Genomic DNA, 27,910 nt, shown 5'->3' on the forward strand with positions numbered 1-27,910 from the left:
AGGCAACTAAGAAAGTTGGGGACGGTCTAAGTAACGGCCTGTTCACACTTTGCCGTTCAAAAGTAATTAATACATAGAAATAATATGTAAAATGCTTCAGAATCTTACATATGGAACCTTTAAGAATGATTCATGTGTTCAGTATATATAAGTGTGCATCGTGTTACCTTATTGTGTGGAGTACTGTAGGTGCAGCACTGACATGAACCGTAGTGGAATTAGATCAAACAATCAATGACAGACTGAACCTGTGCTGTCAAAGTTACAGCTCACAGCAGCTTTGTCCTACAGACCTCATCGTGTCCTGAAGATGTTACAGCAGGAGATTAAAATGTGCTTCAGTTTACGGTAGAGCAACAGCTGCTGGGCTCTGTCATGTATATTCTTTTCTTGAATGATGTTATTTGGATGGACGTACAGTGTCTGGCAATATGGTGCAGTTTCCCTCCAGTGAAAGATCACTTAATTAAAGGGGCACTCCACCTATTTCACACATAAAGGTCAGTTTATTTGTCTTGAGAAGGGTGATTTCTATAAAGAGATATTTTATTTGCTGATTGCATATGCAGATATCTGTTAGACGTGTGTTTCTCGTAATTCCTCGCACCTATCAAGTTGCTAATTAGACTACAGAGGAAGTTTTGGCCCGGATATCCGCTGGCTTCACTGGAAGCCCCCACAGCTAAATTGTCATCAAAAATAGTCGGTAGGTTCATACATTGTGAAGTACTACTCAGACTGAAAATAGTTGTATGATGTCTTCTTTGGCTCTGTATAGCAAAATAACTGAATGATATCATCATGGTTATGGGGCGTTATGGGAAATGCAAGCTCCAGTATTCTTGGGGCTTTACTCACATTAGAGACTCAAACTGAGGGTATCTTGGCCTCTGCTGCATCAATTTTGACAATTCTTTTAAAAATTTGCTTAAAAAAAATCAGCTTTATGAAATGACAATACTAAATCACTGCACTAGCCCTTTAATGCGACCCTATGTAACCTTTGCTGAACAGCAGCCACTGTGGACCAAGATAATGCTAGATGCTAAAACTTGGCTTAACGGTGGAAGAAGAAAAGAGGAGTTAGTTACACAGAAATACTGTATCTATGTTCAGTTTACACTTTAAGCTACTGGTCAAAGCAGACCAAGTAAGGCTGTAGCAGTAAAAGCCCTGACTGTGATGAATTAAGTGAGAGTGCATTTTATGGCTGACAACTTTTGTAAGAGGAAGAAAGTGTTGTTTATTCTTTCAGAAATTACAGTCTTGCTTCCAGATTAAATATACACGACCAATCAGATTCTAAGCCTGTACTTTCTCACAGGCATGCTTCTGCAAAGCGCTGAAGTTGATCTGCTTTGAAGCTAACTGACATCAGCTCATTCATTGGCTGCGAAATTGCAAAGCAAATCTGAAAGCAGCTCATATAGCCAGCCTCATTGCACTACAACAGGTAGAGTGCCCTCATACTGGCTCTGGCCCCAGGTTTCATTTAGAACGTGTCATGAGATTTAGGGCGATGCAAGATTAGCTATGCATAAGTATTCATCATGTCACAAGTTTGCTTCTTGCCAAAGTCTCTCTACACTCTTCTATATCCTTCTCGGCTGCTTCTTGTGCATAGCAAACAGGAAACCAAATCATAGTATGCCACCACAGGCTTTACTCTCACACCATCTGTGGAGAATTACTCTGTACCTGCAAATCTCAAAAAGTTTTCAGCAACTGCTTAATCCAGGTTCTCGTCACTGCCAAAACACGCACCACAGGGACGACTAGTTTCAAGGTGGCAGTGGAGAACTTATAATACATCACATAAAATAAAGTGTGGCCACCAATGTCTTAAGGGTGGAAATTAATAGTCTTTGGCAATGTAGCTTGGTATTTTACACACAGTGTAAGGTGCCTTTCAGATTCTGGCGTGGTACCTAATTGCAATAGCACTGAGATGAATTTAGCCTCAGACAGGTCTTTTGAAGAATTTAGAATTAAAGCCAAAGGGCACAGAAAAAATTCCACTGCTGTCTACATTTCTCAGGTCCAGCCAGCCTTGAGTTTTATGTGGAGGATCATTTACAGATAATGTTTGTGGAATGCATACCTGTACGTCCTGGAAGGGGGCAAAAATTGGGGGAAAAAATACATGAATAAAAAAGTGAAATGAAAACAGTTGGGCACTGTGAAGGCTGAGAGGCTGAGAGGCTGGCCACATCCGCTCCTCAGGCCCTGCTGAAACCTTCACTTCTCCACCAGCAGTTTCCTACAGCTTTCTATGACAGAGCTGTTATAGGTCAATTTAGATTAGGGTCTACTGCACTACAGGTAGTAGCAGTTACTACAAAGTAACTATGTATACTCAAAATACTGTACTGAAGTATAATCTTGATTCATATCATTATATGCTACTTTATACTTCTCATTTTAGAGGCACATATTGCACCATTTACTCCACATATCCACATTAAAGTAGGGTTAGGGTTAGGGTTAGGGTTAATAATTACAATACAACAATATTATATATAGAATAATGAGTACTTTAAGTATATTTTCATGGTAATACTTCTGTACTTTTAGTAAAAAAGTACAAATTTGAATGCATGACTTTTACTATTCTGCTCAGTGATGTAAAATGATGTTGTCCACCACAGCTCACAGGTTAGCCACTGCCTAAGGATGCAGAATGAATCAGAATGCATGCACCTTATGCATGAAATACTTCATTTGTTACACGTTCCTCACTGGTACAAAGAGTATTCTGCATGTTTTTAGTCCCAGAGAGTCTGTGTAAAACAACTGGTTTCATAGCTGTTCTGATGCAGTGAAGCCAAGATGGTCAACCATCATTACAGACTGGACTGGACTTGCTTTTCTGCAGTTTTTAAAAGTACAGTATTCCTATATAACCTGTGAGCTGCGTTGCTGATGAGTAAAATCAATGTGAACAGTCAACAGAGAGTCAGAATCTTGGCACGACCATACTGTACGTTTATGAAAACTGCAACTGATGCTGAAACTGGACCTGCCTCTAGGGTTAGGTAAACTCATCAAATAAAAGATTTTTTTTAAAAACCCACCTGCAAGAGCTTCAGTTCCAGTTTCTCAGGAAAGGCTGCTCTGTAGCATTATCATCACAATCTTTGCTCTTGCACCGTAAACCAACAGCACAAAGGAAATGCTACTTTGAGAAGGCTGTTTAAGCCATTCGCTGATCTTCATTATATAATAACAGAGTGTGAATTAGCTGTCAATACAGTGCAGGTGATAAGCAGAGGGGTGGGGGGTTGATGGCGCTGGGGGGTGGAATTCAGTTCTACAGCTCTAACAGCACAGGAGTGTTGAGTTATATTTACAATGGCCGTAAATCACCCCATATGGTCAAGGCACTGTATCAGTGCTCCACACAATGGCCACATAAACACCTCGGCATAATTACACGAGCATGTAAACACACACACGCGCGCACACACACAGAGCATTAACACTGAAAATGGTGCACACATATTACATAATTGATATCCCTGACAGTCAGTAGCCCACATCCATTTGTCCACTTAGAAAGCCCCAAGTGGATACAGTGTCCCTATAAAACACCAAACTAGATATACATACACTTTAGTCACACATGTACACAAGCATGCACACACTTTTACACACACACACACACACACACACACAGACACAGACACACACACACACATATATCAACACACAGGTTGTTATTGGATTCATGAACAGCCGTACGTACCTCACTTTGTGGTCCTCCTCTGTCTCTTTCTATCTGTTCCTCAGCTCTCCTCTTCTCATCCCTCTCTCTCTATCACACACACACACACACACACAGAGAGAGAGCAGTGTGTTTGAATCTGACAGATTTCTCTCAGCTCAGTACCCTCCTCCCTCTCTCTCTCTCTCTCTCTCTCTCTCTCATTTCTCAGGCACACACACACAAACACTCAAAAACAGCCCTCCCTCCCTCCTTTCTTTCTTCCCTCTCCTGCCAAATATGCCAAATAGCCTCCCCTCTCTCACTCGCGCCAGAGCTGCCTCTCTCCTCCCATTCCCTCCCTCTCTCCCTCTCTGCCTTGTGAAGCAGTGCGAAAGCCACAACCCAAGCCACGCCCCCCGCTCTCTCCTCTCCTCTGGGCGGCTATAAATACCGCTGCTGCTATGAATATACCGTCTTCCTCCCTCAGCATCCCTCGCTCCAGCTCTCTCTCATCCATCCATCCATCCATCCCTCGCCTGCACTGCCCTCCCTCCCTCCCTCCATCCCTTTCTCTCTCGAAATGTATTCCTGATGACCTTGTATTATTCGCCCTCACAGCACCATCACATGACAGCATCCTTTCTCTTCACACACTCTCGTGCAGGATGCGACCGTTTCCACGCACACACACACGCACGCAGCATGGAGGCACGTCCTCGAGCAGCTGCATGCACGCACGCACACAAAAAGAGCCACGGACTTGCATAAACACATCCACAGACAACGGTGTTTGGTAGCAACCGTCTCCTGTGCTTCCTGTCTGTTGCGCCGGATGTGGTGCATTTTTTTCCTCTTGACAGCTGAGAAAGAACACAAACTGACTGAGAGACACATATCGACAGCAAATCACATTGTACTTCACCCACAAATGAGTTGTACTTGCATCACTAATTCTATTAACGCCTGCTCAGTCTGTAGGATTAGTTGATGCCCTTGCAAATTGCAATGACTACAATAAATCTGTAAAGCTGAATAAAAGAGGAGCGTGTTTCTCTCAGCAGCTTTCATCCCTTCACTCTATCATCTTTTAGGCACATTCTGTATCCAATTCATCAATACTGAGGATGATTTATCACAAAAACCTGCTGCATGATTAATGAATCAAAGTTGAACTCAGTATTTTGTTGGATTCTCTGTGTGTGTATATATATGCACTGCTTATAATACATCCAACATGTCAGGCAGATTCACAGTGCACACTTACAGTAGGTATCATGAACATTAGGCAGCATCGTGTCTCTGCTCTTGCTCACTGCCAGCAACATTGTCTGGGAATGAGGTTACTAACATCTGGTGCAGGCGCGTTACGTGCACCGAGGGCACACTTAAACAGAATCAAATCTTCGCCTGTAGGCTTTATAGTATGTCACGGACGTAATTAATCCTTGGATTGCACCAGCACCGCCGCGCAGTATCATCAGAAATGAAACCAGCAAAAATGTGAGCAGCAGAGACAGACAAAAGACTTCTACCTCGTGGAAAAGAGCCCCTTTAAACCAGCCAGATACACAATACCACAAGGTGCCTATATGCATTGCCATATAAGGTAGCACAGATCGTAGTGTGATGTGTTTCTTTTCACTGTCAGGTATTTTTGAATCAAACAATCAATGTCACCAGCTTGTGAGATGCTAATATGTGTCTAAATGCCTGATGGAGTCATTAAAATGTTGCCTTCCTCACAACATTAAGACGTAAAAATGTTTGATGAAGGAGTGTTGATTACCTTAACAATTGCTTTCACACATCATGTAATTAGATTTCCAATTTTTCTGCTTGAAATCAACATCAGGAGAACAACGACAGAAAAAGTTGAAATATGACGGACAGTGTAAATGATTTTATTTCCATTAAGTAGTTCCATTAATAGTGAAGCAGTTGATGAATGTTTTTCCCAAACTGTTTGATGCACAGTAGGCAATTATGAGTCAGCAGCTCAGATTCAGTATGACACTGTGTGTGTATTTATGATTAAGTGTGTGAACATTGCTGATGGCCAAACTGTGTTTATCTGTGAATGCTTGAGAGGATGTGCTGATGCACGTGCAGGTCTCAAAACCGTTTCCCCCTCGCCTCCGTCTGCGCGAGGGCCGCTTTCAAGTCCTCTGCGGTGTGTGTGTGTGTCCCCAGAGAGTGTGTGAGGGCTTTGTGCAACTCCTCTGGGGCGACCAGGTTGAGGCGCAGCAGAGAGTCGATCAGCTGGGAGCGAGCGTTGCCGATGAATGAGTGCGACAGGAAGGATGCGAGGCCTCCCCCGCCTTTCATGGTGTAGAGTGGGACTCGGACCATTCCCAGAACCTAGAGAGAGAGAGCAGGTGATGAGGAACAGAGCATGAGATCACTCAAATGGTTTCAATCAGTCATTCTAGAAGGAGACCCACACACACACACACACCACACACACACACACACACACACACACACACACACACACACACACACACACGTTACCTCCTGTCCATGGTCTGCTGCAGTGGATGCAGCCGCTCTCTCCACCTCCCTAATCTGCTCCTCCTCCATCTTCTTCACGTAGAAGTGAGTGATAAGCTGGGAGGAAGAGGAGGAGGAGGAGGAAGCAGGGGCATGGCAGGAGTCCACGTGATCTTCTACCGATATAGGAAGAGCCACGCCCAGCTCCTCCAACAGTTCCCTGCTAAGCCCCGCCTCCAGGGTCTCCTCCGAAGGGTTAACGAGCCTGAAGCGTGGGAGGTGAAAGGTCAGGGTCAGATATGGAAGCAGATAAACAACATCAGCCATACTGCTCTCCTGAGACTCCTCAGGGCAGAAGTAAAATAAATCAAACCCACTTCAAAAGCTCATTGAATTTTAAAGCTCAAACTAAAGCTTTTGCGCTGAGCTGGCTTAAATCACGAGAACGTCACAAGTCATTGGATCCTGGTGGCGGTGTCAAGTTACAGACAAGTGAAAAGGGTCACACTCCAAACAACTCACAAAGCACAGACAATTTAATATTTGTAGGTCTATTAGAAATTCCATCAGTGAAATGCAACTGTACGTACAGCAGTAAACCCCAACATCTGGAATAACCTTCTCTCATTGTCCAAATTGTTTTTATTTGTGAGCCAATAGTTTTTAATATTGTCACAGAAACATGCTGATAGGTGTCATTTAGGGTTAGGGTTAGGATAGGGGAGCAAGCATGATTGTGGGTATGTAGTGTATTCAGTCACCTGTTTACCCTAATTAGTACTGAACACAGAGTACAGCTGAGGCTGATGGGAATGTCTTTAGGTTTGCGGGTATTTAGTCTTAAACCAAAATACTAGGCAAATTAAATTAATTAACAATTCATAATAAAGGAAACATGAATGCAAATTTCATGATAATCCATCCAATAGTTGTCTGGGATTATTGGTGCAAGAGGAAATTTAAGGATTTCCAGAATCACATGCATTCCTTCTCTGGGGGCCATGAATGTAAAACAATTTCATGGCAATGTATCCAATAGTTACAGAGAGATTTCTGTCTGGACCAAAGTGGTCCTTTTCTAATTTTAAAAAAATGTTGTGCAAACACAGTATATTAATACCATTTCTATATGGAATGTACTGTATACATTTAGTATGTATTAGGACACTGCTGCTGTTGTTTGCTAATGCAGTTTTCCTCCCTTTTGCATATGTCACCATCATTTTTTTGGCTTTTCGTCTTGCCATGTTACATAATTTCACCGTGTTGGCGAATGATGCCCCAGAAATTCTGGCAGTGACTATACTGTAAATCACAGATACAAAGGCACAAGTGATTCATATTAAGTTGAATACTAATCAAGTACTATGTGTCTGGCAAATCCAGTTTTTTGAAAGAGTTCTTCTGCGGCAAGATGAGGTACCTTACAGGAGAACCTGTCATGCACATTTTCTCCCGTTTCACTGTTTCATCCTTGTGGTTTGAGCATTCCTGTGACAGTGTGTGAATATTTTGTTCAGTGCTGTGAAAGGTTTACATCATTTGACGGGGCTCATCTGTGAAGAAAAAGAGAGACTTACAAACCTAAGCTAAACGTACCTGTGCACGTAAGAGGATAAAACAAAAGTGGCACCAGGAAAGACTCACCCGCCAGGGAAACCCAGCAGACCGTCAAAGCGCATCTGCATCTGTGAGAAGTGACAGAGACTGTTATACACTCACACACTGATGCATCCACACACACATCACACACACACACACACACACACACACAGTTTTTATGCAAACCGGCAGAAACAGTGAAAGCAAAGGTCTACACCATTCGTGCATGCAATAAATTCCATTGATATACAGTACTGCACTAACCACACAAACTCTTTAACACATGCATGAGCCACACACACACACACACACACACACACACACACACACACACACACTAACAGACACTTACACACACAGTGCACTCACCAGTATGATATGTCTGATGGGAATTCTCCCAAACAGCTTTGTTTTCGTGTCAGAGTAGAGCATCACATGGCATGCATGCCTGCAGCCTGAGCACACTAACGCCTCCGCCCTCGACAGCTGTCCACTCGCCATCTATACAAGAATATACACACACACACAGAGTAAAATGACACAGTTCAGAGCTTACTGATCACTCCCCCCCCCTCATCATGTGCTGCTAATGTGACATCATCCCAATACACTTCATCTCTTTGTTATTTTCTCTCCCTCCCATATGTGCTTCAGTCAGCAGACCTGAGAGGATCCTACTGATCAGCTTGAAGGCCTGTGAGTCTGTATGGAGAAACAGCTTATGGATAGCTTCTTCTTCTTTTTTTCATTTTACGGTGGATTGCAATAATTTACTCTGAAGGATATGGAAAGCTATGCACAACCAGGAAGCTTAAAGGAAGATCTTTATGGGACTTGTATCAAAAAGTTTTAGCTCCCTCTGCTGGTGTGGAGCAGGCTGACAACTGGGGGAATCCCTGCCCTGGACTGAACTTTTCATTGGTAAATATGAAGCCTATTGCATATATCTTTTACAATAATTCACATAATTCGTGCTGAATAGCATGTTGACTTCTATAAATCTACATGAACAATGTTGTATAATTCATAATAGGCATGCAAACTCTCACTCATTTGGAAAAACCACAACATTCTATTCAAACACAAATCTATGTTTTTTACTGAATAAGACAATCCCTTAATCCAGAAGGTATTTTAATGAGTCATTCTGAATTTTTGTCTGTTTATAATGTCCACACCACATATGAATGTACTATTATAATGGATGCCAGTTCTAAGGGTGTGATGATGTTATTAAAGAGTAAAACTTTAAAACACTTACAATTATATGGGTAGGATTGCCTGTGAACATGTCTTTTGAATTTTATAAATATGATCTATCATAACATCTTTTATGATCTGTTGTCCTGACAAGAATATCAATAAAAATACAAAACAAAAAACTTAAATAATAATAAATAAATAAATAAATAAATAAATAAATAAATAAAAACAATGTAAAACAAAATTGGTCTATTACTATTACCTGCCACATATATGTCTCTTCCCATGTCATTTAGAAAGGGACTAAAAGTGCTGTCTCACTCTTCAGTCAGCAGTTTTAGCCCATCAACTTTCAGTCAGCAGAGATCGGACTTTAATCTTTTTGGTGACGACACGAGCACTGATTGGCTGAATAAGCAAGCGGTTCCGTCTAGCGCGTCCCCACCGACCAATCAGCGGTGCCTGGTCACAAGGACTTCAGCAGATCCGGTTTTCATACAGTGCTGGCGGCTGTGTTGATATTTCATCGATATCTTTCTCGTCCTGTCACAGAGGATAGAAGCGCACCTCCAACGGTAATAGTATTTAATAATGTTATTCGGTTAATGCAGACCTACTCACCGTGCTTGTGAAGCCTTTCAAACAGGACGTTAAACCTTTGTCTGGAGAAAGCTTCTATAGCTAGGAACGTTAAGTGTTACGACCACCAGCCACCGACGGTGTTTAACGTATACAGCACTGGCAATGTATAGGTAACTAGTGTTGGCACTATATAAGTAGCTTGTATTGACGGTAACGTTATATGTGTATATAGGCATTGACATTATATATGTAACTGTTAGCTCGTAGAGACAATATATATGGAGCTAGCATTGACGGTATATAGGTGTTAACTAACGTTAGCTACCTGCATGTTCCCAGTTAGAGCTAGGTAAGGCAAGCTCCAAGAGGCAACTTTATAAACCGTTTAATGTTATTTCATTAACTCACGGAGGTTTTCTTATGTTTAATTATGTTGAATCTTATATTTATTTATCCATTTTTGTGTTTGTAATGTTTTAAGGTACATTTATGTCCCCAATGTTTTGCAGTGTCATAGAAGGTTAATGTACATCAGTAATGGAAATACATTTAAGTAAGACTGTAAGTAAAAGAATAGGTTGTCTTGTTTCCTTTTACATCTTATGACACAGTGCGGTGTGTGTTCCCCTCCCCTGTTGTTGTATTGGACTCTTGTTTGACCAGTTTCTGATTGTTGTTCATATCTCAGTAAATCAGAATGGCCCAGGGGATACCAGACGAGGTGATGATGAATGACACACTGATAAAAGAATTGGCGGATGTGGCAAAAGATGCAGCGCTTCTGCAGGGTGTTCTAATGAGGATCCAGGAGACCCCCAACTCATCAGAGGTGAGGAGTAAAAACACAGGCATTTTTAAGTTGACCTGCAGAGACCATGATAGTATTAAACATAACATATTAAAGTTGCATTGGCCGGCATGAAACATTGTCAATTCAAAGGCTTCTCTGCATAATTCAATAAATCTTACAACGTCTCTGTCTCTTATGATGAAGACTGTCCAGTCATTTATAAAATGAAGTTTTGACACAGTAAATTGCCACAAGTAAAGAAGTGGTTATTTGAAAGGTCAAAACTGCTTCATCAATTACAGTTGTGACAGAACCTGCCTGTGGGTCAGTTATTACAAATGTATGCTGTGCAGCCAAATGTTGCTCAATAAAAGTTTGGTTAAATGAGTTATTAATCATTCATATCAAATATTAAAAGAACGAGAGAGCAAGAATCATGAAAAGAGAAGAAAAGGACAGCCAGAGGAGAATTTTACATGGAAAGAGATGCAGTAGGTACACAGAAGCAAGACACGGGCAGATGAATGAGCAGTGTGTTTCTAAACAACTCTAAAGATCTCTTGGATAACATGAAGTGAATAGGAAGATGAATCAGAACAGTGGACAAACAGCTGACCTTGTGTGAAAATAACCTACTGCCAACTTCAATATCATTTCTTCACGCTTACCTACTAGATTTGACGGACCGTAAGTTTTGGTCATGATAGCCTTGCCTTCCTGTTGGCTGGGTCACTGTTACGTAAGAGTCATAATGCCTATCTTAGTATTACTTTAGTTTCACCCGTAGCAACACAGCACAAACCTGACATAGGGCTGCAACTAACAATTATTTTCATTATGAATTGATCTGTTAATCATTTTCTTGATTAAGTACTTACTTGTTTGGTCCATAAAATGTTAGGAAAAGGTTAAAAATTTTAATCAGTGTTTCCCAAAGACCAAGGTGACGTCCTCAAATGTCCTGTTTTGTCCACACCTGATAGCTATTCAGTCCACTGTCATTGAGGACTAAAGAAACCAGAAAATATTCACATTTAAGAAATCAGAGTTTGGGAATCTTTCATGGAAAAATGACTTAAAACAGATAATCGATTATGAAAATAGTTGGTGATTAATTCAGAAGTTGATATGAACCGATTAATTGACTAATTGTTGCAGCTCTAGTCTGAATCTGTTGCTGTCAGATTGACGTAAAGGCCACAGGAACAGCTCAATACACAATTCAGAGAGAGATAAAAAAGCAAGAGCGCTGTAATAAAGCAATCACTCAAGTAGAATCTCTTATGCACAAAGGGAATTAAAGCTGTTTAACAAGCCAGGAAACACAGTGAATGTGCCAAAGTTGTTGCAGCAATTTTTCTGGTATTAGGTGAGCTTATAAAAATGTTTTTTCCCCTCACGGTGAAAAAGAAACGTAGGTAGTTATCAGCACTCCCTCTCTATATGTTCATTTTTCTTTCATGCAAACTGCATGGTGAATGAATGAATTCTGTTTCAGACATTATAGAAGACACAACAGAGTCCTCTCTCTAATAACATTAAATTATGAAATTGAGCAAAAAGTGTATTACTATTCTTCAACAGCAGCGTTGCTTCCTCTCATGCTTTTAACATAAAAAGACACCCATGTTTTAATGACAAAAAGACATCACTTTAAAGCTATAACATGTAACTGGCCTCCATTAAAATGTCTAAAAACAACTAGACCCAAGTTATCTATATTTTGTTGAGTTGTGTACTTCCCAAATGTTCAAACCCAGAGAAATCTGCAGTTTTACTCAAAGTAACAGTGCGTTTCCTAGCTTTCCTCCTATGATCCTGTGCTACTTTACAACGTTATCTTTTGTTATTGTTTAGATGTGAGAGACCCCCTTGCGACAGAGAATGCATGCTGTACATTTAACAGATCGATGAAGTGTTGTTATAATGTTACAGTGTTGTCTGAAAAGGCCTATTGAAACATCATTCCCAAGCTAGAGAGTAACAGAGCTCACACTGGCTGGTTAGTTGATAATGAAACAAAGGAATTGATTTACAATTGAATGCACAACTGGCCTTTCAATTGTTAAATGCATTCATGTTTTAGGTCATTTATAAAAAATGTTGCTTTGCCTTTTTAATTTATTTTTAAAAAGCCTATGTGATATGAACAAAGTGAGCCACAGCCAGTAAGACAGGACATGATCCCATACCAGTGGGCTGTTAAGCCATTGCTGTTAAAACAGGCGTGTTCACTGTGAAGTCATGTTAGGAATTCATTACGCTTTAGGGCACAGGATTTAGGACAGATCTTTATTAAGCTTGTGTTGGCAATTACAGGGATTTGTAGCCCAAATGCTGATTTTCTCTCCTCACATTCCATCAGTGCTTGTTTTTCGAGGTCAGCATTCTTCTCTTACATATAACAACTTGTTTTCCAGTTGGTGACCTACGCTCCATTCACCCTATTCCCCACACCTGTGCCTAAGGCTGTGTTCCTTCAGGCTCTGGCAGTGCAAACACACTACAACACACTGGTGGACAAGATCAGTCAGGACACAGACTTTCTGGAAGAGGCTCTCTCCAGGTAGCTCTATTGCCTCCAATAATGATGCATTTTCACTAGTTTGGAAATGTGGCTATGCTGTGTGGTTTCAAGTAGCAGCACAGCATTCTGAGATCAAACTTCTTCTAAAGATCACATTATTAGTTTGGCAAATGTAACATTTTGATGAAATTTCAGAATTTAAAGGGAGTGACAATATATATATATTTTTTTTATAGCACCATTGCAGTGGATGATTTCACTGCGAGGTTGTTCAAGCTCCACCAACAAATCCTCAAAGAAGGAAGGTCCCAGGTAGGTGATGTTGAAAACCTCTGTCAATCTGTCAAATAGGTGGCCCTTGCTGATACTGGCTCATTTTTAATTTAAGATTATTAGTTGGTTAACGGTTAGAGGCCTTGTCGCATAGCCAGGAATAACAGAGTATTTGTTTGCATTTTATAATTGGAATGGAATTACAAAAGGAAAAAAACCACCTGCCAAACAACATTCTGCAACCGCTCCCATCATTTGAATAACTCAAACTCATAGCCATCCAAAAACATTACAAACAACAAATAATAACAGACGACTCCTGACCATGTCACAGTTCATGTAAGTACATAGCAACCAAAATATAATGTGGCTTGCGAGACAAATAACACTTTTTGATTTATTTATTATAAATCAAGATGAATAGTTATGTTCTGTGCCACTGCAGTGTTTTTCAGTTTTCTAAGCCAGTTAAGCATTGATAGTTTCATGATTTTACAGAACCTATAGCATTTTAACCTTAAAGTGCAGCATTGCAATATGCAACAATATAGTACAACAAATACAAGCAGGAATAGACACAGAATAGATAATAATGGCACCAGTCTGCATAAACTACCTAAATGTGGACTTTCATTACAAGAAAGGAGGCCTGGTCAGATAGGGGTTCTTCATCTTCCTAGAGGAGGATCAATAGTTGTCAGTTTAGCAGTAAAAGGGGAGTATAGAGTAGGCTCAGGGCAAAGAGAAGCATGAAGTTGAAGGCCTTAAATCTGAATTTGCACACTTACTTAGATTGGCATTTTATAGTATTTTATAGAGCTAAAGATGGGATCCAAATGAAGTTATAAACCAGTTTATTAGGAGTTGGGAATCTTCCTGATTAAACTATCTATGAAAGTCAAAGTTGTTCTGTGTGACTTCTCTTCTTTCTGTTGCCACTTGAATCAACAGATTTCATCCCTGTTGAGCACTGAAATAACAATATTAGGACTTCAGTCCGGGATTATTTTCATTATTGATTAATCTGCTGCCTCGTTTCTTGATTAATTGACTATTTACTTATCTATAAAATGTCAGAAAATATTGTCTGATAAACTGTCCAAATCTCTAAATCATAGATTTACAAATGCATAAGACAAGAAAACCTGCAAATCCTTATAATTAACTTGGGACAGTTTGGTATTTTTGCTTGAAAAGTAATAAAAGTGATTAATTATTTTCTGTTCATGGGCCAAATGGCTGTTGTCTGGGGCCTGCACATAGCAGTCTGTACTGAATGTTTGGCCGTGTGCCTTGATCATCAGTGATCTAAGTCTGATTCCTCTCCTTCTTCCCAGTCTATCGTGTTGGGTCTCAATCGGTCCGACTACATGCTGGACCAGAGAGATGATGGCTCGTCGTCTCTGAAGCAGATAGAAATCAACACCTTTGCTGCCAGTTTTGGAGGTCTCTCATCACGCACGCCAGATGTACACCGGTAAGTCAGTCATTAGCATATCACCCATAGACCGGTATTTATAAAGTGAGGCTTTCTGAAATGTGATGAAATTTCTGTAGCTGGTGCTGAAAATATGCGTCAGGAGGGTTCAACAGTGGCCCCAGGCAGTGAGGTTTGGTCCATTGTCCTCTTTAGGCAGCTACTGTTCCTGTTTTAAAAACAAGTCTCTTGCCTGGGGTGTGTTATTGCTTTAATCAAGATGAAGAAATAACTCCCTGAATAAAGTGCCGTCAGAAAGTAATAATATATAATTTGCTGCAATTAGCATTGCCATAAGTATTTATCATGTTACCTGACAGACACGTCCTTAAGGTGGCTGGGCGACTGGAGGAGAGCCAGAACATCCTAGACAACAACCCAGCAGCTGGTCTAGCCAGGGCTGTGGCCAAAGCCTGGGAGCTCTATGGATCAGAGAGGTAGGACTTAAGTACATTCACTGAATTCAGCCTTATTAAACTGCATGTCATTGTCTAATGGACTTCTTTACTTTACTCACTCACTGTTCCATCTACTTTGAGAGATCAAGTGCTGGATACTGTTACAGTACTGACCAAATGAATTCACCTTAGAAAGAGCCTAGAGTACAAACATCTGACTTGTGGAATATTCTTACTGTTTCTTAAACACCAGCTGCATCATACCAATGAACTAATAGTGGATGGAAACCATCAAGTCTGTCCAGTAGGATCCAGTACAAATATAGATATCTGCTGATGTTAGCATATAGGGCTGCGCAATCAATCGCAATGTTAAAAACAATATGGTCAATTTCAAAATGCAAATCCCTTCATTTTTGATTAAGGTAAAATGTGTAAAAAGCAGTATAATAATGAAGTACTGTTGTTTTGCAGTGATACCCTGATCTACAAATCCTGTTCTCTTGTTTGGTGCAGACCTCAGCAACTGTCACAACATCATGATTTTTCGGTGAAAATTAAATTTATGATGCCTAAATGATCATTCCAACACTAATTGGGAATCATATCACAATCACAGCCCTATTAGGATACCCTTTCCTGCTAAAGTAATATACGCATTATGTAGTTGGAAGCATAAGGGTATAGGTACCATATGTCACTCATCAGACGTAACAGCAGACATACTGTAACTGCAAGGCCTCATTCTGAGTTGATTTAAAAAGAAATGTTTTAAATAATATTAAATAACCAGATGTCCAGTCTGTCCTGTTTAAAAGTAGCAGTGAGTGTTTTACAGGAGCAATTGTTGTCGTTACAGAGCAGTCGTCATGTTCTTGGTGGAAGAGAGCCAAAGGAACATCTTTGATCAGCGATACATTGAGAGTGAATTGTGGAAGAGGTATTGTGGAAGAGGAGCTGTTCTTGAAGAAACAAGCCAACAGCTTTAGCCAACATTATATTTGTTATGAAAATAGTGCATCATTTTAATGGAAGACATGACCACATCTGCAACTTTGATCCACTGTGGCTCGAGATAGTTGGCTTGTCTTGTGAATGGTGTGAAAAATGGTGCACATGGTTGTCAATGTGTTTCAGAAACATCCCCACAAAAAGAAAACGGTTCGATGATGTTTGTAAGACAGGGTCCCTCGATCAGGACAAGAGGCTGTTTGTGTAAGTCTGTTTCTGTCTGCTAAATCTCTATAAATTGTATGCAATGTGCTCTTCATACAGTACATTGAGATGATGTGTATAAATAACAGTAAGATATTATTATGATCACTTGTACTTACTGTGCATTTATGTTACTCTCTTCTCAGTGATGGCCAAGAGGTTGCAGTGGTGTACTTCAGGAACGGCTACATGCCCCAGAACTACATTTCTGAACAGGTCTTCATTTGAAGCTTTATTCCTAGTTGTAGTAGTTTTAGTTATTGACTGTGTGAAGTGCAGGAATGGACATGGAGGAGTAAAAACTGGCTGTGTGTAGTGTTGCCAAATGAAACAGTTGGAGTTACATTCTGAGGGACAGACTTTCTTTCTTCTTTGCTGCCACTCTCTGCCACACTGGACGTACATTGGCAGAGTAATTTAGGCTCTCATTAGTCTAGATTTAAAGAATAAACATGATTATTATTCGATTACGCAGAGCTATTCAGCTGTCATGCATGTCTTGCCAAACTTTGATTGGGTTTACACTGCAGGGTTTACGTTAGCTGCCATATACATACAGTGCTGTATGTATGTGAACCTCCTGAGCATTCTGGGGTTTACTATTGTTTTACAACTATTTAACTATAGAACCAGTATTTTTTCATATGATATAACAGGTTTGTGTTTATCAATTCCATATGCTTAAAAGTAGAGTAAATCAGTAGAAGTAGAATAGAATAGAATAAACTTTATTGTCCCCAAGGGGAAATTTGTCTTGGGCACAGTGCTACAGTTTGTTGCTTCACAGAAACAAGCATACCTCAACAACAGACATACATCACAAAACAATTACAAAATCACCATAAAAACATCTCAAAACATGGAAGACACTATACATTTTAACACTGACAATGTGGCAACTGAAAAAGAGACTGTGAGAAACTATAAGAATTAAAGTGCTACGGTGCTGGTTTGTTTATTGCACATTGCCCTATTGCCCTAAGTGAAAAGACTTAATTCTAATAGTTTTTTGTAAAGGGGCAAAAGTAAGTGAACCCTGAGCTGCATTGCTTAAAATGATCAGGTAAATACAGTCAACTGGCACAAAAGTGTTGACTAAATTAATCAATGAAATGAGAGATGTTTAAGGAAGAAATTGGGCGGTACATCGTCACGCTGTCCTCCGTTTCCATCATCCCTCTGTTTCATCTCTCTCTGTTTCCTACATACGTTATGTATTTATAGCCTTCATAGCCTTTGTGTGCTATATTAACAGATATACAGTCGGGGGAAAAAAGGGGTAGCATAAACTCTGATGCACTGAGGTGTGCACTGTGCAGCTGTTTTAAGAACAGTATGAATATGTGATCAGAACTACAAATTATCAGACTTTAAAAACTTTATTGGGACGTCTCTATTAAAGCCAAAGCTGGGAGCAAGTGGGATAAGTGTAAGTAAGTGAAATTTTTTCTCATGTCTTTCAAAATCAATGTTGTGAACGCAACCTGACTGTGTGTTCAGTGCTGTACTTCATTCTTCTGTTGCTGTGTTGGGCCACATGTTCCCTGCCCCCCTAAGTAAAAAATCTAAAAACAAATGTCTTTATGCTCTGCTGCCCAGCGTGCCCTCAGTTTTGTCAGGAATGTTGACCAAGAGAGAGCAGGCATCAGATACTCTCAGTGGGCATTCAGTCTGAAAACAACCCTGTGTTAAAATAGAAGTGGTTGCGTTGGTGGAATTTTTGTGTCAATAAGGTTGTTGTTATAGACAGTATAATATGAAAGTCATTTTAATGATTATGTTGCTATATTTATATACATGGATAGATATTTGTGTAAAGTATAAATTACTCATATGGCATTCTGTTGCAGTGCACTGTAATGTATTGATTGTCTGCATTCAGTTGTATTGAATCATTGGCTAGGTAAAATGTACTTGATGTATCAGAGTTCCTGCCAGAAGGAGAGAAACACATTTGTGTTTTTGTTTTATAAACTGTAGACTTGGGATGCTCGTCTTCTGATGGAGCGCTCTCTGGCTGTGAAATGTCCAGATATCAGCACTCACCTGGCTGGAACCAAGAAGGTCCAGCAGGTGCTCACCAGGCCTGGAGTTCTGGAGAAGTTCTTCCCAGACCAGCCTCAAGTAGTGGAGCAGATCAGAGCAACGTTCGCCGGCCTCTACACTCTAGACATGGTGAGAAAATAACGCCTGCTACACAGTTGTTTCAGTGTTTTATTGATGGAGTTGTATATAATCCACACGAGTACATCACGGTAATTGTTACTGTGAAGTAAAAAAGTACAACTTGAAAGTGTGATTGTTACACTTACAATTTACTCAAATCGTTGCATTCTAATGCTCTAACAGCAAGTTTTCTTCTTCTTTGTTGTTGTTGTCTGTAGGGACCAGAGGGTGACAAAACGGTAACAATGGCTTTGGAAGAACCAGACCGTTATGTCCTGAAGCCTCAGCGAGAGGGAGGAGGTACAATGAGAGAAACAGATCTTTTTTTTCCATGCAGCAAAACCCTAAAACCCCTGCCACATTGGTCATCATTGCTTAAACCAGGAGAGTTTGAAATGTCAGTCCCTCTGTGGTAGAGTACGCCACAGAAAGGACTGCGAACAGCATTGAAAGCTTGGTCCCAAAGGCACACGCGCCAAAGCTGTCCTGCCAATGTAGTTGGAACTAGTATTTAGCGTTTTGTCTTTGGCATCCAAACCTGGGCAAGTGACTGAATAAGTTGTGTTAACTAATGTCGAATTACTCCAAAGTAAGTCTCAAAGCAGACAAGTCCAGATCAGGACTCAAGTCTGGTTCTTTAAGGTTTTTCCACACTTCATTACACCATTGTTTTTCTAGGTAACAACATCTATGGGTCAGAGATCTGCCAGGTCCTGCAGGGAGTGAAGGGCAGCACAGAGAGGATGGCCTATATTCTGATGGATAAAATCCATCCTGCCCCTGTACAGAACTACCTGCTGAGACGAGATGCTCCTCTTCAACTCAATAACTGTCTCAGTGAACTGGGAGTGTTTGGTACCTATGTCAGGTATGTAATCACTATAAATAGAAGTTTTTGTTTGTTGAGCTTAACTGCTTCTCGATAACGTTATTCAAAGTCTATTATTATAATCATGTAGAATTATGAAGCTTTTTGATTGTATCTCGATTTTATACTCACTGCCAATAAGTAGGTAGAGCGTTCTCCTTCATCCTCTCCCTCCCTACAGCATTAGCTTCTCAGCCCAGCATTAGACAATTTTATCACTTTATCACTGTTTATCACTTTAAACAATCGCTCACTATATTTAGTTGTACTTATTTTATTTCAATTTATGCGGCTTACTGCACAGTGCGTATTGTTGTATATTATATATACCTACGTTAACTGTCATTTTTGTGGCATTGCTGCATTTAGTTACTGTTGTACTTTGTTTTATATTTGCTTTATTTATATATTTGCTTTATCTTATTGTGCTTTGCACTTTGTTGCATTTAGTTACTTGTTTTTATTTTCTTATCCCTCCACTTTTGTATCGCAACTGTTGCACAGCAATTTCCCTCGGGATAAATAAAGCTTCTTGAATCTTGAATCGAGAAATGAAAGACAAAATCTTGCACAGGCTGTAGCAGCCAAGTTCAGGCAAGTCTAATGTGATGCTCCTGTCATCTGATTGTTTAATTCAAGAGGATATTTTACAAATAAAACTTTTCTTTGTGGGCACTACTGTATGTCCATTGAGGTGTTTTACAGTAAAGATACTCGCTGTTATTCCCAGAGCCAGCATGCTAGGAAGACCATTTTTACAGTTTAAAACATCAACATAAAGCAACCTGAGCCACTCTCTATTTTAGTATTATTCAGAATTAAACAACTGAGTATTTTTAATATGCACAGAGACTCTGCAGTTCTCCTCGGCTACGCAGAGCATTTTAGGTCCTGTTTACACCTGGCATTAACATGTGTCTCGGCTGATCCAATCACGAGTGGACCGCTTTAATAACACCAGTTCATACCTGACGTTAAAATGCTTCTCCACATGCATCTCCAGTGTCTGATCTGATCACCTAAAACACATGTTAGGTGTAAACAGGCTCTTAGTGTCTTTCAGCTCACTGTTCAGCTGTCCAACCCTTAACTTTTTTTGGTTTTGGTTCACCTGACACAAACACAACACCAAATGAATGATAATGTTGCTCTGTAACTCCTGGATGTGTAAATAAGCAACTATTTTGTTCACCATATCAACTTAAAAGGATATGATATGTCAGTGTTGTTTCCGCTGACCCCAAGTGGCCAAAACAAAATCAGATATAGCATATTTAACTTAAATGTAATTTAGGATTACAAGTGTGTAATTGTTTCTTAATGATAACCTTGTCTAGTTTTAAATATTTCAACATTTACTGATCTTACCTGTCATTTCTCTTTGTTTCCTTACAGGCAAGGTAAAGATATGGTGATGAATGAGTGTGTGGGTCACCTGCTGAGGACCAAGAGCTCCGAACACTCAGATGGAGGTGTAGCGGCAGGAGTGGCTGTGCTGGACAATCCTCTCCTCATCTGAGAATTTACACTCCTACCTGCTGGGTTTTTAACAGTTCCCAGATGGACAACAGTGAAATGAAGGTTGCACTTTTGAGCCACACTGTCACTGTTAAATTCAAAGAAATACTAGCAGTTTAGGCTCACTGTTGCTTCCATTCCTCCAGGATTCTTCCGGCCATTGGAGGTGATGCAGTAGACAAATGTCTGTGTATTATTTCTAGTGTAGCTCGGTGTTTGTCATCTGCCAATATCAGTGGTTCCTAAAGGGTTTGTGAGGACCATGATTGTGATCAGTTTTTGATATCATGTTGAGTCTATTCATGACGTGCTGCTCTCAAATACTAAAAACTTAACGGCTTAAACAAAACCCAGCAAGTGATTAGAACACATCATTCTAACACAATAACTTGCTCAGTTTGGTTACACATGTTAAACTGCCCTAATTCTCAATAAATACTGGAGCTTTTGTTTACCTCAAATGAAGAGAGGACCAGTTCTTTATTGGATGCAAACTGTGAAGCCATTACCTCTAATTTGTCAATTTATAGAAGTAAATCTTTTGATACTTGAAAAATACTTTCACCGTTTCGAGGACATAATCACTTTTCTTACCTGGAACCTTTTTGATATGATAAAGTGTTTTGTTTTGTTTTGAGTTTGCATTGACAGCAGCCTAGCGTTGGAAACATGGTGGTGGAATTTGACCGCCATCTTGTGGCTCTCTTATGTTACTACAATATGTTAGGTTGGGTCCCTCAAATGCAGTTAAGTCACTCTGAGTTACTGACATCTCCCAACATATTGCAGTATAACTGAGAGAACACAGTTTCATTTCTGAAAGTGAAAGTATAGGATATTATCAGGCTCTGTAATAGTGTGTTTATAAAGTATGTGATTTATGGTTGCTTCAGTTTGACTGTGGAGAGCTTTTGGAAAGCAGGTTGTACAACTCTCTCAAAATCACTCATGATGAAAAACTATCAAGGTAAATCCCAGGTTGGACAGGAGTCACATGTAGAATCTCTTTATACTACTTGAAGTTTAGAAAAGTTGGCCAAAAGAAGTGTCCTTATACAGCTGTTTTTGGCTGTTCACAACCTTTTATTTGACTATTTTTATCTCTTGAACTATGCTGATCACTGCCTGTTTTTATGATTGAGACAAGCAACTAACAAACCATTCTCTGTATTCATGCACACTACGGCATTTTGCTGTAATTTCTCAACCCTGGAAACAAAATCAGTGGCAAAAATACCCCAATCATTTTCAGTAACTTTATAAGAAATAGCTAATAAATAAGAAACATAAAACATATGATTATTTATTTTTATTGTACCTTTTAAAACAAGAAACAGCTGATTGCAAATATAATGTGATATGATGCGATGGTCATTTTAAGATTTTCTTTTTTAATTTTGTCCATTATGGTTATGTTAAGGTGAAAGAAATGTGAATGTCTATGTAAGGAATAGTCAGACATTTCTCCATTACATCAAGGATACTACTCCTGCAGGCTGATCTGCATTTTACTCTGATTGTGTAATAGAGTAGCGTATTTATTGAAATTCTTGAGATATGATGAAAGACAATTAAGAACCAAATGTTAGACTCTCTGGACCAAAAAAGTGCTGATCATCATGTTCAATTGAAAAATAAACTGTCTGTCTGCATAGCTGGGCTCTTTAAATCTCTGCTTATTAGTGTGCCTGTGTGTTCTTTTTCTTACTAAATAGTCGATATAATTGGCAGTCAATGGGATTTTTTATTCCTCAACAATTATATATCATAATCTGGATTTTATTAAACACAATTACCAATGATGACAATGGCATTTTTTGCAAAATAACTCAAAATGCAGTGTTCCAAATTATTATGCAAAACAGTTTCAAAACACTTTATAGTTTCTAAAGGATTGAAAACCAAAATCTGTTTTATTTTTTGCATTAGAGGGGATACTTTTTCTCAAATCAAAGCTATTTAAATCAAAAACATCTTTAAAGATCGAGTTACATGTTAATAAAGGAGCCCTTCTATGATATCACATTAACAACTCTCTCAACCATTGAACTTGTGAGTCCATGTACAGTTCTGCCTGTATTTCCTTTGAGGATGCCAGAGTTGTCTCCCAGAGCTGCTGTTTTGAGGTAAACTGCCCCCCACCCTCATAGAGCTTCCTTTTAAGGATGCTCCACTGGTTCTCAATAGGGTTGAGGTCAGGAGATGATGGTGGCCACACCATGATTCTTTCTCCCTTAATGCCCGGAGCCAAGGCCTCAATGGTATTTGTTGCAGCATGGGATGGTGCGTTGTCTTACATGAAAATGATTTTACTCCGGAAGGCATGGTTGTTCTCTTTAAACAATGGCAGGAAATGGGCAGTTAGGAACTCGACATATTTTGTCAGGCACCTTAAAGGGGCCTACCAACTCACTTCCCATGATTCCAGCCCAAAACATCCCTCCACCACCTCCTTGCTGACGTTGCAGCCTTGTTGGGACATAGTGGCCATCCAGAACTCCATCCATCTGGACCATCCAGTGTAGCACGGCATACATCAGTGAATAAAACTGTTAGACAATTAGTCTTCATGTATTTCTGAGCCCACTGCAATCACGTCTCCTTGTGGGCATGGTTTAAGGGTGGCCGAGAGGATCTTGGGACTCCAGAGGCACCAGCAACTTCAAATACCTGTTTGCTACTCATCAGTGGCTTTTTTTTTTTACAGCTGCTCACTTAATACAATGAATTAGCCTTACAGAAACTTTTCTTAACACGCCTTTATCTGAACGAACCCGTCTGCGCTCTGAATCAGACACAAATCTTTTCATAGGACGATGATCTCTCTTAATATTTCGTAAAATATCCAGTGGTTTCATACCTATTGAAAGATACTGCACTATTTCACGCTTTTCATCTGCAGAAAGATATTTTTTTCCCCCTATATTGCATGAAACCTGTGACTTGCTTAATAATGTGAAACAAAATCCTTAAGTAGTTTCCCATTAATTAGGCTCACCTGGCAAACTAATAAAGACAAACCTGTCTGAGATTGATGGCAGAGATCTAAACAGACATGGGAAGCAGCACAATTGAAAACTTTCATTGAAAAACAAAAAATCGAATGTTTTTTTTAATTGAAATCATATTTTCATAATAATTTGGAATACAGTGTAGAGTGCGTGACATCATCTCTAGAGTGGAGAGGGAGAGAAAACTGCTCGAGGCCACAGATGTCACTGTACAGAAATTATTTATAGATAGAAACATAGGGAAATCCTTGGGTGCCCGGTTGGCTCAGTGGGTAGAGATGGCGACCCATGTACCAGGGTTGGAATCCGACCTGCGGCCCTTTGCTGCGTGTCACCCCCTCTCTCTCTGCCCCCCCTTCCTGTCTGTCTTCAGCTGTCCTATCTAATAAAGGCAATAAAATACCCCCCCCCAAAAAAAAGAAAAGAAACATAGGGAAATCTGATGGGGTCGTAGTGATAACGCTGCTGAAGCTGTCAGACAAATAGTTTTGGCGGGAAACGCACTGATGCACCAGCAACACCCCCTCACTGCCCCATCTACTGCCAGGTAAATTGGAGAGGAGACATTTTGAAAGGAGCTCGGAGCACCTGTTCTTCCTCAATCTCCTGAGGTCACATTTTTTAACTTTAGCCACTGAAACTCGGCAGTCCTATGGTCAACAAGATGACGGTGCTCACGGTCTTTTCGGTTTTCATTTTGGGCGTTCCTGGCCAATGGTTCGAGGGGATTCATTTTGAGATTTGAGACAGAGAGAAAGCCTGGAGCTGCGCTTAACTGCTCTGGCCTGCTGTTGCCAAGCAACCAGGGCCAGGCCAGTTTTGGTAGGAAAGCACTGATGGCCTGGCCCTGGTTGCTTGGCAACCAAAGCCTGCCCCACAAGCCTGACTGTGAACATACACACACACACACACACACACACACACACACACACACACACACACACACACACACACACGTAGCGAGCTAGACGGGATGACAAGTTAATAATATGCTAGCACTAGCTAGCTAGAGAAGATGACAAGGTGTTACTATGCTTGTGCTTGCTAGGGAGGACAACAAGCTGTTAATGTGCTAGCACTCGCTAGCTAGAGAGGATTACTGTGCTAATTAAACCTCACAAAATAATACTTACATTCTTAATTAGGCATCTGTTTCAACTTGTAACACATGACACAAGAAATACAGATTTAATAATGTAATAAAACATCGAGTCAGATTTAGATTTAATCAAACTAAGGTCCCATACAACATCTGGACAGCAAACTACACACTGAGTCTGGACCAATGGTCTGGACTCTTAACTTGAAAATCGGGCTGAGGGTGGTGTTTCAAAATAAAAGCCTACAACGTCACAACGTTCATATTATGTTCACAGGTAAGGGGGACACTTTTCTCAAAGTTTCAAAAACCTACACTGCCTATATATGCACATTAAGAATAGTTTGCTTTCTTAATTATGTTTTACTCATTAATATAACTATTGTTATCAGTGTTATTGATACCATTACTTATTATTATTATTATTATTATTATTAATACATACTTATTATTCCCATCATTGTGATTAATACTTATTCAGTTTCTTTAGCTATTTGAATTAAACCATGATGCTTCCTGCATAATCCCAGGACAATATTATGCCAAGCTCCATTTAAGAAATACCATATATTAACAATTATTTGTGTTTACATTAAAGCACATAATTGTAGAATCACAAGAAAAAAAACTAATCATATCTCAACAGTGTTCTTGTCGATTCGGCATCAATATAATACATAAATACAAACGTTTTGGCCAACTTTGTTGCATCAACTTGTTACCAGCCTCACTATTTCAGTGGGAGAAGACCGTGGGAATAGAAGGAAAAAACAAGATTTATCATTAAAATATGTGGTGGTTGGTGGATTACGCGTACCCCAAATTAAACACTGGTAAGAATGCTGATTAACCATGTATTATGTGTGTGTGTGACCACTAACAATGAAACACAGTAGTTTGACTCCAAAGAGGGCTTTGAGAGTGGATTCATTTGTCATGAAGTTGCAGAGTAATGGTTACTTTAGAATAATAGTAAAAGCCTCATACCGTCTGATACTCGAGACTAGCACACGTGGAAGTGTTAAAGGGGCAGATCAAGTAGAAAATACAAAAACATGTAATCGCTAGATGACGCTAAATCCTACACACCTTTAAGATAGAGGTGTGCAAATAATCCCTTGGTGATGACACAGTCAAGCATGCTTACCAGAAGAGCGTCCACTTTTGCTAACAGTTCTTCATATGATCAATCTGATAAATATTGATGCATCTTGTGAAGATTGGATGGATAATATGTCGGTCTCCAGTCCACAACTGTGATAGGCTCCTCGCTTTAGTGACACAAAATAGTATTGCCCAGGGACTTGTCAGATAAAAAGTAGTGCCCCTGATGTGCTACAAGATACCCTCAAAGGTCATTGGTCAAGTTAAATGGGAAATGGTTTTATTAAAGTTTGTTACATTGTTGCTAACATTAACCATTTCTAAAAGACCCCTTTTTTTATTTTCCAATTTTTGTGTCATAATGGGAAACAGATTAGGAAGGTAGGTTGCATGGAATCAGAAGCATTAAAGTGATTCATTTAATTGTGTGCATAAAAAAGGTTTGCAATTGCTGCCTGTCTGATACTGTAAGAAAAACAGATGAAATTGGATCACAGTGTTAATACACCTACTACTTAATTTTTCAGTTATGCTGCCTTGGTTACACCGGTCTTTGTATGTGGTAAACATGACTTGTGTGCCAGGTGAGGGTGTCAGCGCATTATAAGACTCTCACGCTGACTAACGCCAGAAAAGAAATTGGACCTGCTCGGCTTTGTGAAAGACAAAGCTATACCACACACATATACACGCACACACCACTCTTTGTCAAAGGTTATTCCCCACGGTTTGACCTGTGACCAGCTAAAGTCTCCTGTCACAGCCTGAAAACAAAGCCAACAGAAGGTGCAGAAGTCTAGTTTTCTGTCAGTCCACTTGAAGAAGAATATTCTGAAAGGTTTTTATGGATTTTTCCCCCCAATGACGCCTAAAATACACTGCCCTACCCAGGTTTAACAAACCCTATAATCATGCTATGAGGTCACGCAGGTTAGAAACCTTTGTAAAGGACATTCCCATGAACAAAGACATAAGAACATAATATGTAAAGCTGTGTACTGTGCCAAAATGTGTCACCTAGTAACATCACGTCAAGGTCAGGAGAGAGCTGTTTTCTCTCTCTGCAATACTTGGTTAACCTGACTGCGCCGTTTAAGTTTGTTACACAGAACCATTTTGGGGCGACAGGGGAGAGGTCTGAAAAGATGGCTAGATGCCCGTCTTCCACATGTTCGGGGGTTGAAATTTTGCTTCCTGTGGGACTACAGTCTTGCACTATCTTTAGGCTTAGCACCCAAGATTATCCCAGTGGGTACAAATGCTCTGGGAAAGTTGTGGTCTCATTTCTTAAAGTCTTTTTTGAAGCTTGTGGGGTGTGGCTTGTTTAGACTGAAATAACATTGAGAGTGGGACGACACTTCCCTGCAAAGTTGGAGGAAGATGTAGATGTAGTTTCACTTGACACGTTGTCGTGGTTCTTTATCTGGCTTTATATGACTGTTCCTGCAGCAGTGTTTTCTCAGACGTTCAGTTACGCGGAAGTCCCTGGCACTCGTGGCTGTACAGGGTAAGCACATGTCTTACTACCATGTAATGTCTGCAGATTAACGTCTTACTGACCAGAGCAAGCAAGGCAACTTAATTTACACCATTCATATACTGAGGGACTTATAACTGTATACAGAGCTCAAACAGCTCTGTATACAGTTACACAGAACTTATAAAAGGAATTAAATTCCATTTTGCTTCGTAAAAGAAATGTTTAGAATGAATTTGAAAAAAGAAAATAGGAGAACGTATATATACATTTAAAAAAAGTAGAGGAAGGCATGATTTAAAAAATGGCAGTTGAAGGCAGTGAAACATTACAGGGGTTTAAGCCTGCATTTGAAAGGCTGTCACAGATCAAGGAGATGAAAGTAACACGTCTTGCATAAAGGA

The 27,910-nt window shown here is 39.9% G+C and overlaps 3 protein-coding genes across 7 annotated transcripts in view; 1 reads left to right on the forward strand and 2 right to left on the reverse strand.

The window, feature by feature from the left end:
* Nucleotides 1-4,079, reverse strand: part of arhgap4b (Rho GTPase activating protein 4b) — a 35,896-nt gene extending 31,817 nt beyond the window's left edge. The window contains exon 1 of one of the 3 annotated variants that reach the window (XR_007887567.1): nt 3,746-4,075. The gene's annotated coding sequence lies outside the window, so the exon portion shown is untranslated. Of the gene's footprint in view, nt 1-3,745 lie in introns of all 3 variants that reach the window. The other 2 variants (XM_051424080.1, XM_051424081.1) reach the window with 2 other exon arrangements.
* A 1,512-nt stretch (nt 4,080-5,591) lies between these two features.
* On the reverse strand, nt 5,592-9,287 carry zgc:103759 (U8 snoRNA-decapping enzyme). 2 transcript variants are annotated; one of them, XM_051424085.1, is made up of 5 exons: nt 9,264-9,287; nt 8,168-8,299; nt 7,844-7,884; nt 6,218-6,461; nt 5,592-6,064 (listed from the first exon to the last, which is right to left on the reverse strand). In XM_051424085.1, the coding sequence occupies exons 1-5, from the start codon at nt 9,270-9,272 to the stop codon at nt 5,819-5,821; spliced, it is 672 nt and encodes a 223-aa protein (XP_051280045.1). In that variant the 5' UTR covers nt 9,273-9,287; the 3' UTR covers nt 5,592-5,818. The 2 variants fall into 2 exon arrangements, with proteins under 2 accessions (XP_051280045.1, XP_051280046.1); XM_051424086.1 differs by lacking the exon at nt 9,264-9,287 and adding an exon at nt 8,462-8,703.
* A 135-nt stretch (nt 9,288-9,422) lies between these two features.
* gss (glutathione synthetase) lies at nt 9,423-22,469 on the forward strand. Of its 2 annotated transcripts, none has more exons than XM_051424083.1 (13): nt 9,423-9,576; nt 10,272-10,412; nt 12,794-12,939; nt 13,137-13,212; nt 14,511-14,650; nt 14,971-15,087; nt 15,908-15,988; nt 16,186-16,263; nt 16,410-16,479; nt 18,244-18,438; nt 18,648-18,729; nt 19,108-19,297; nt 20,693-22,469. In XM_051424083.1, the coding sequence occupies exons 2-13, from the start codon at nt 10,281-10,283 to the stop codon at nt 20,814-20,816; spliced, it is 1,431 nt and encodes a 476-aa protein (XP_051280043.1). In that variant the 5' UTR covers nt 9,423-9,576; nt 10,272-10,280; the 3' UTR covers nt 20,817-22,469. The 2 variants fall into 2 exon arrangements, with proteins under 2 accessions (XP_051280043.1, XP_051280044.1); XM_051424084.1 differs by lacking the exon at nt 9,423-9,576 and adding an exon at nt 9,626-9,753.
* The last annotated feature ends 5,441 nt before the right edge of the window (nt 22,470-27,910 follow it).

The sequence above is a fragment of the Dicentrarchus labrax genome, unplaced genomic scaffold (genome assembly GCF_905237075.1).
Source record: "Dicentrarchus labrax unplaced genomic scaffold, dlabrax2021, whole genome shotgun sequence".
In the NCBI taxonomy this organism is placed as follows: Eukaryota; Metazoa; Chordata; class Actinopteri; family Moronidae; genus Dicentrarchus; species Dicentrarchus labrax.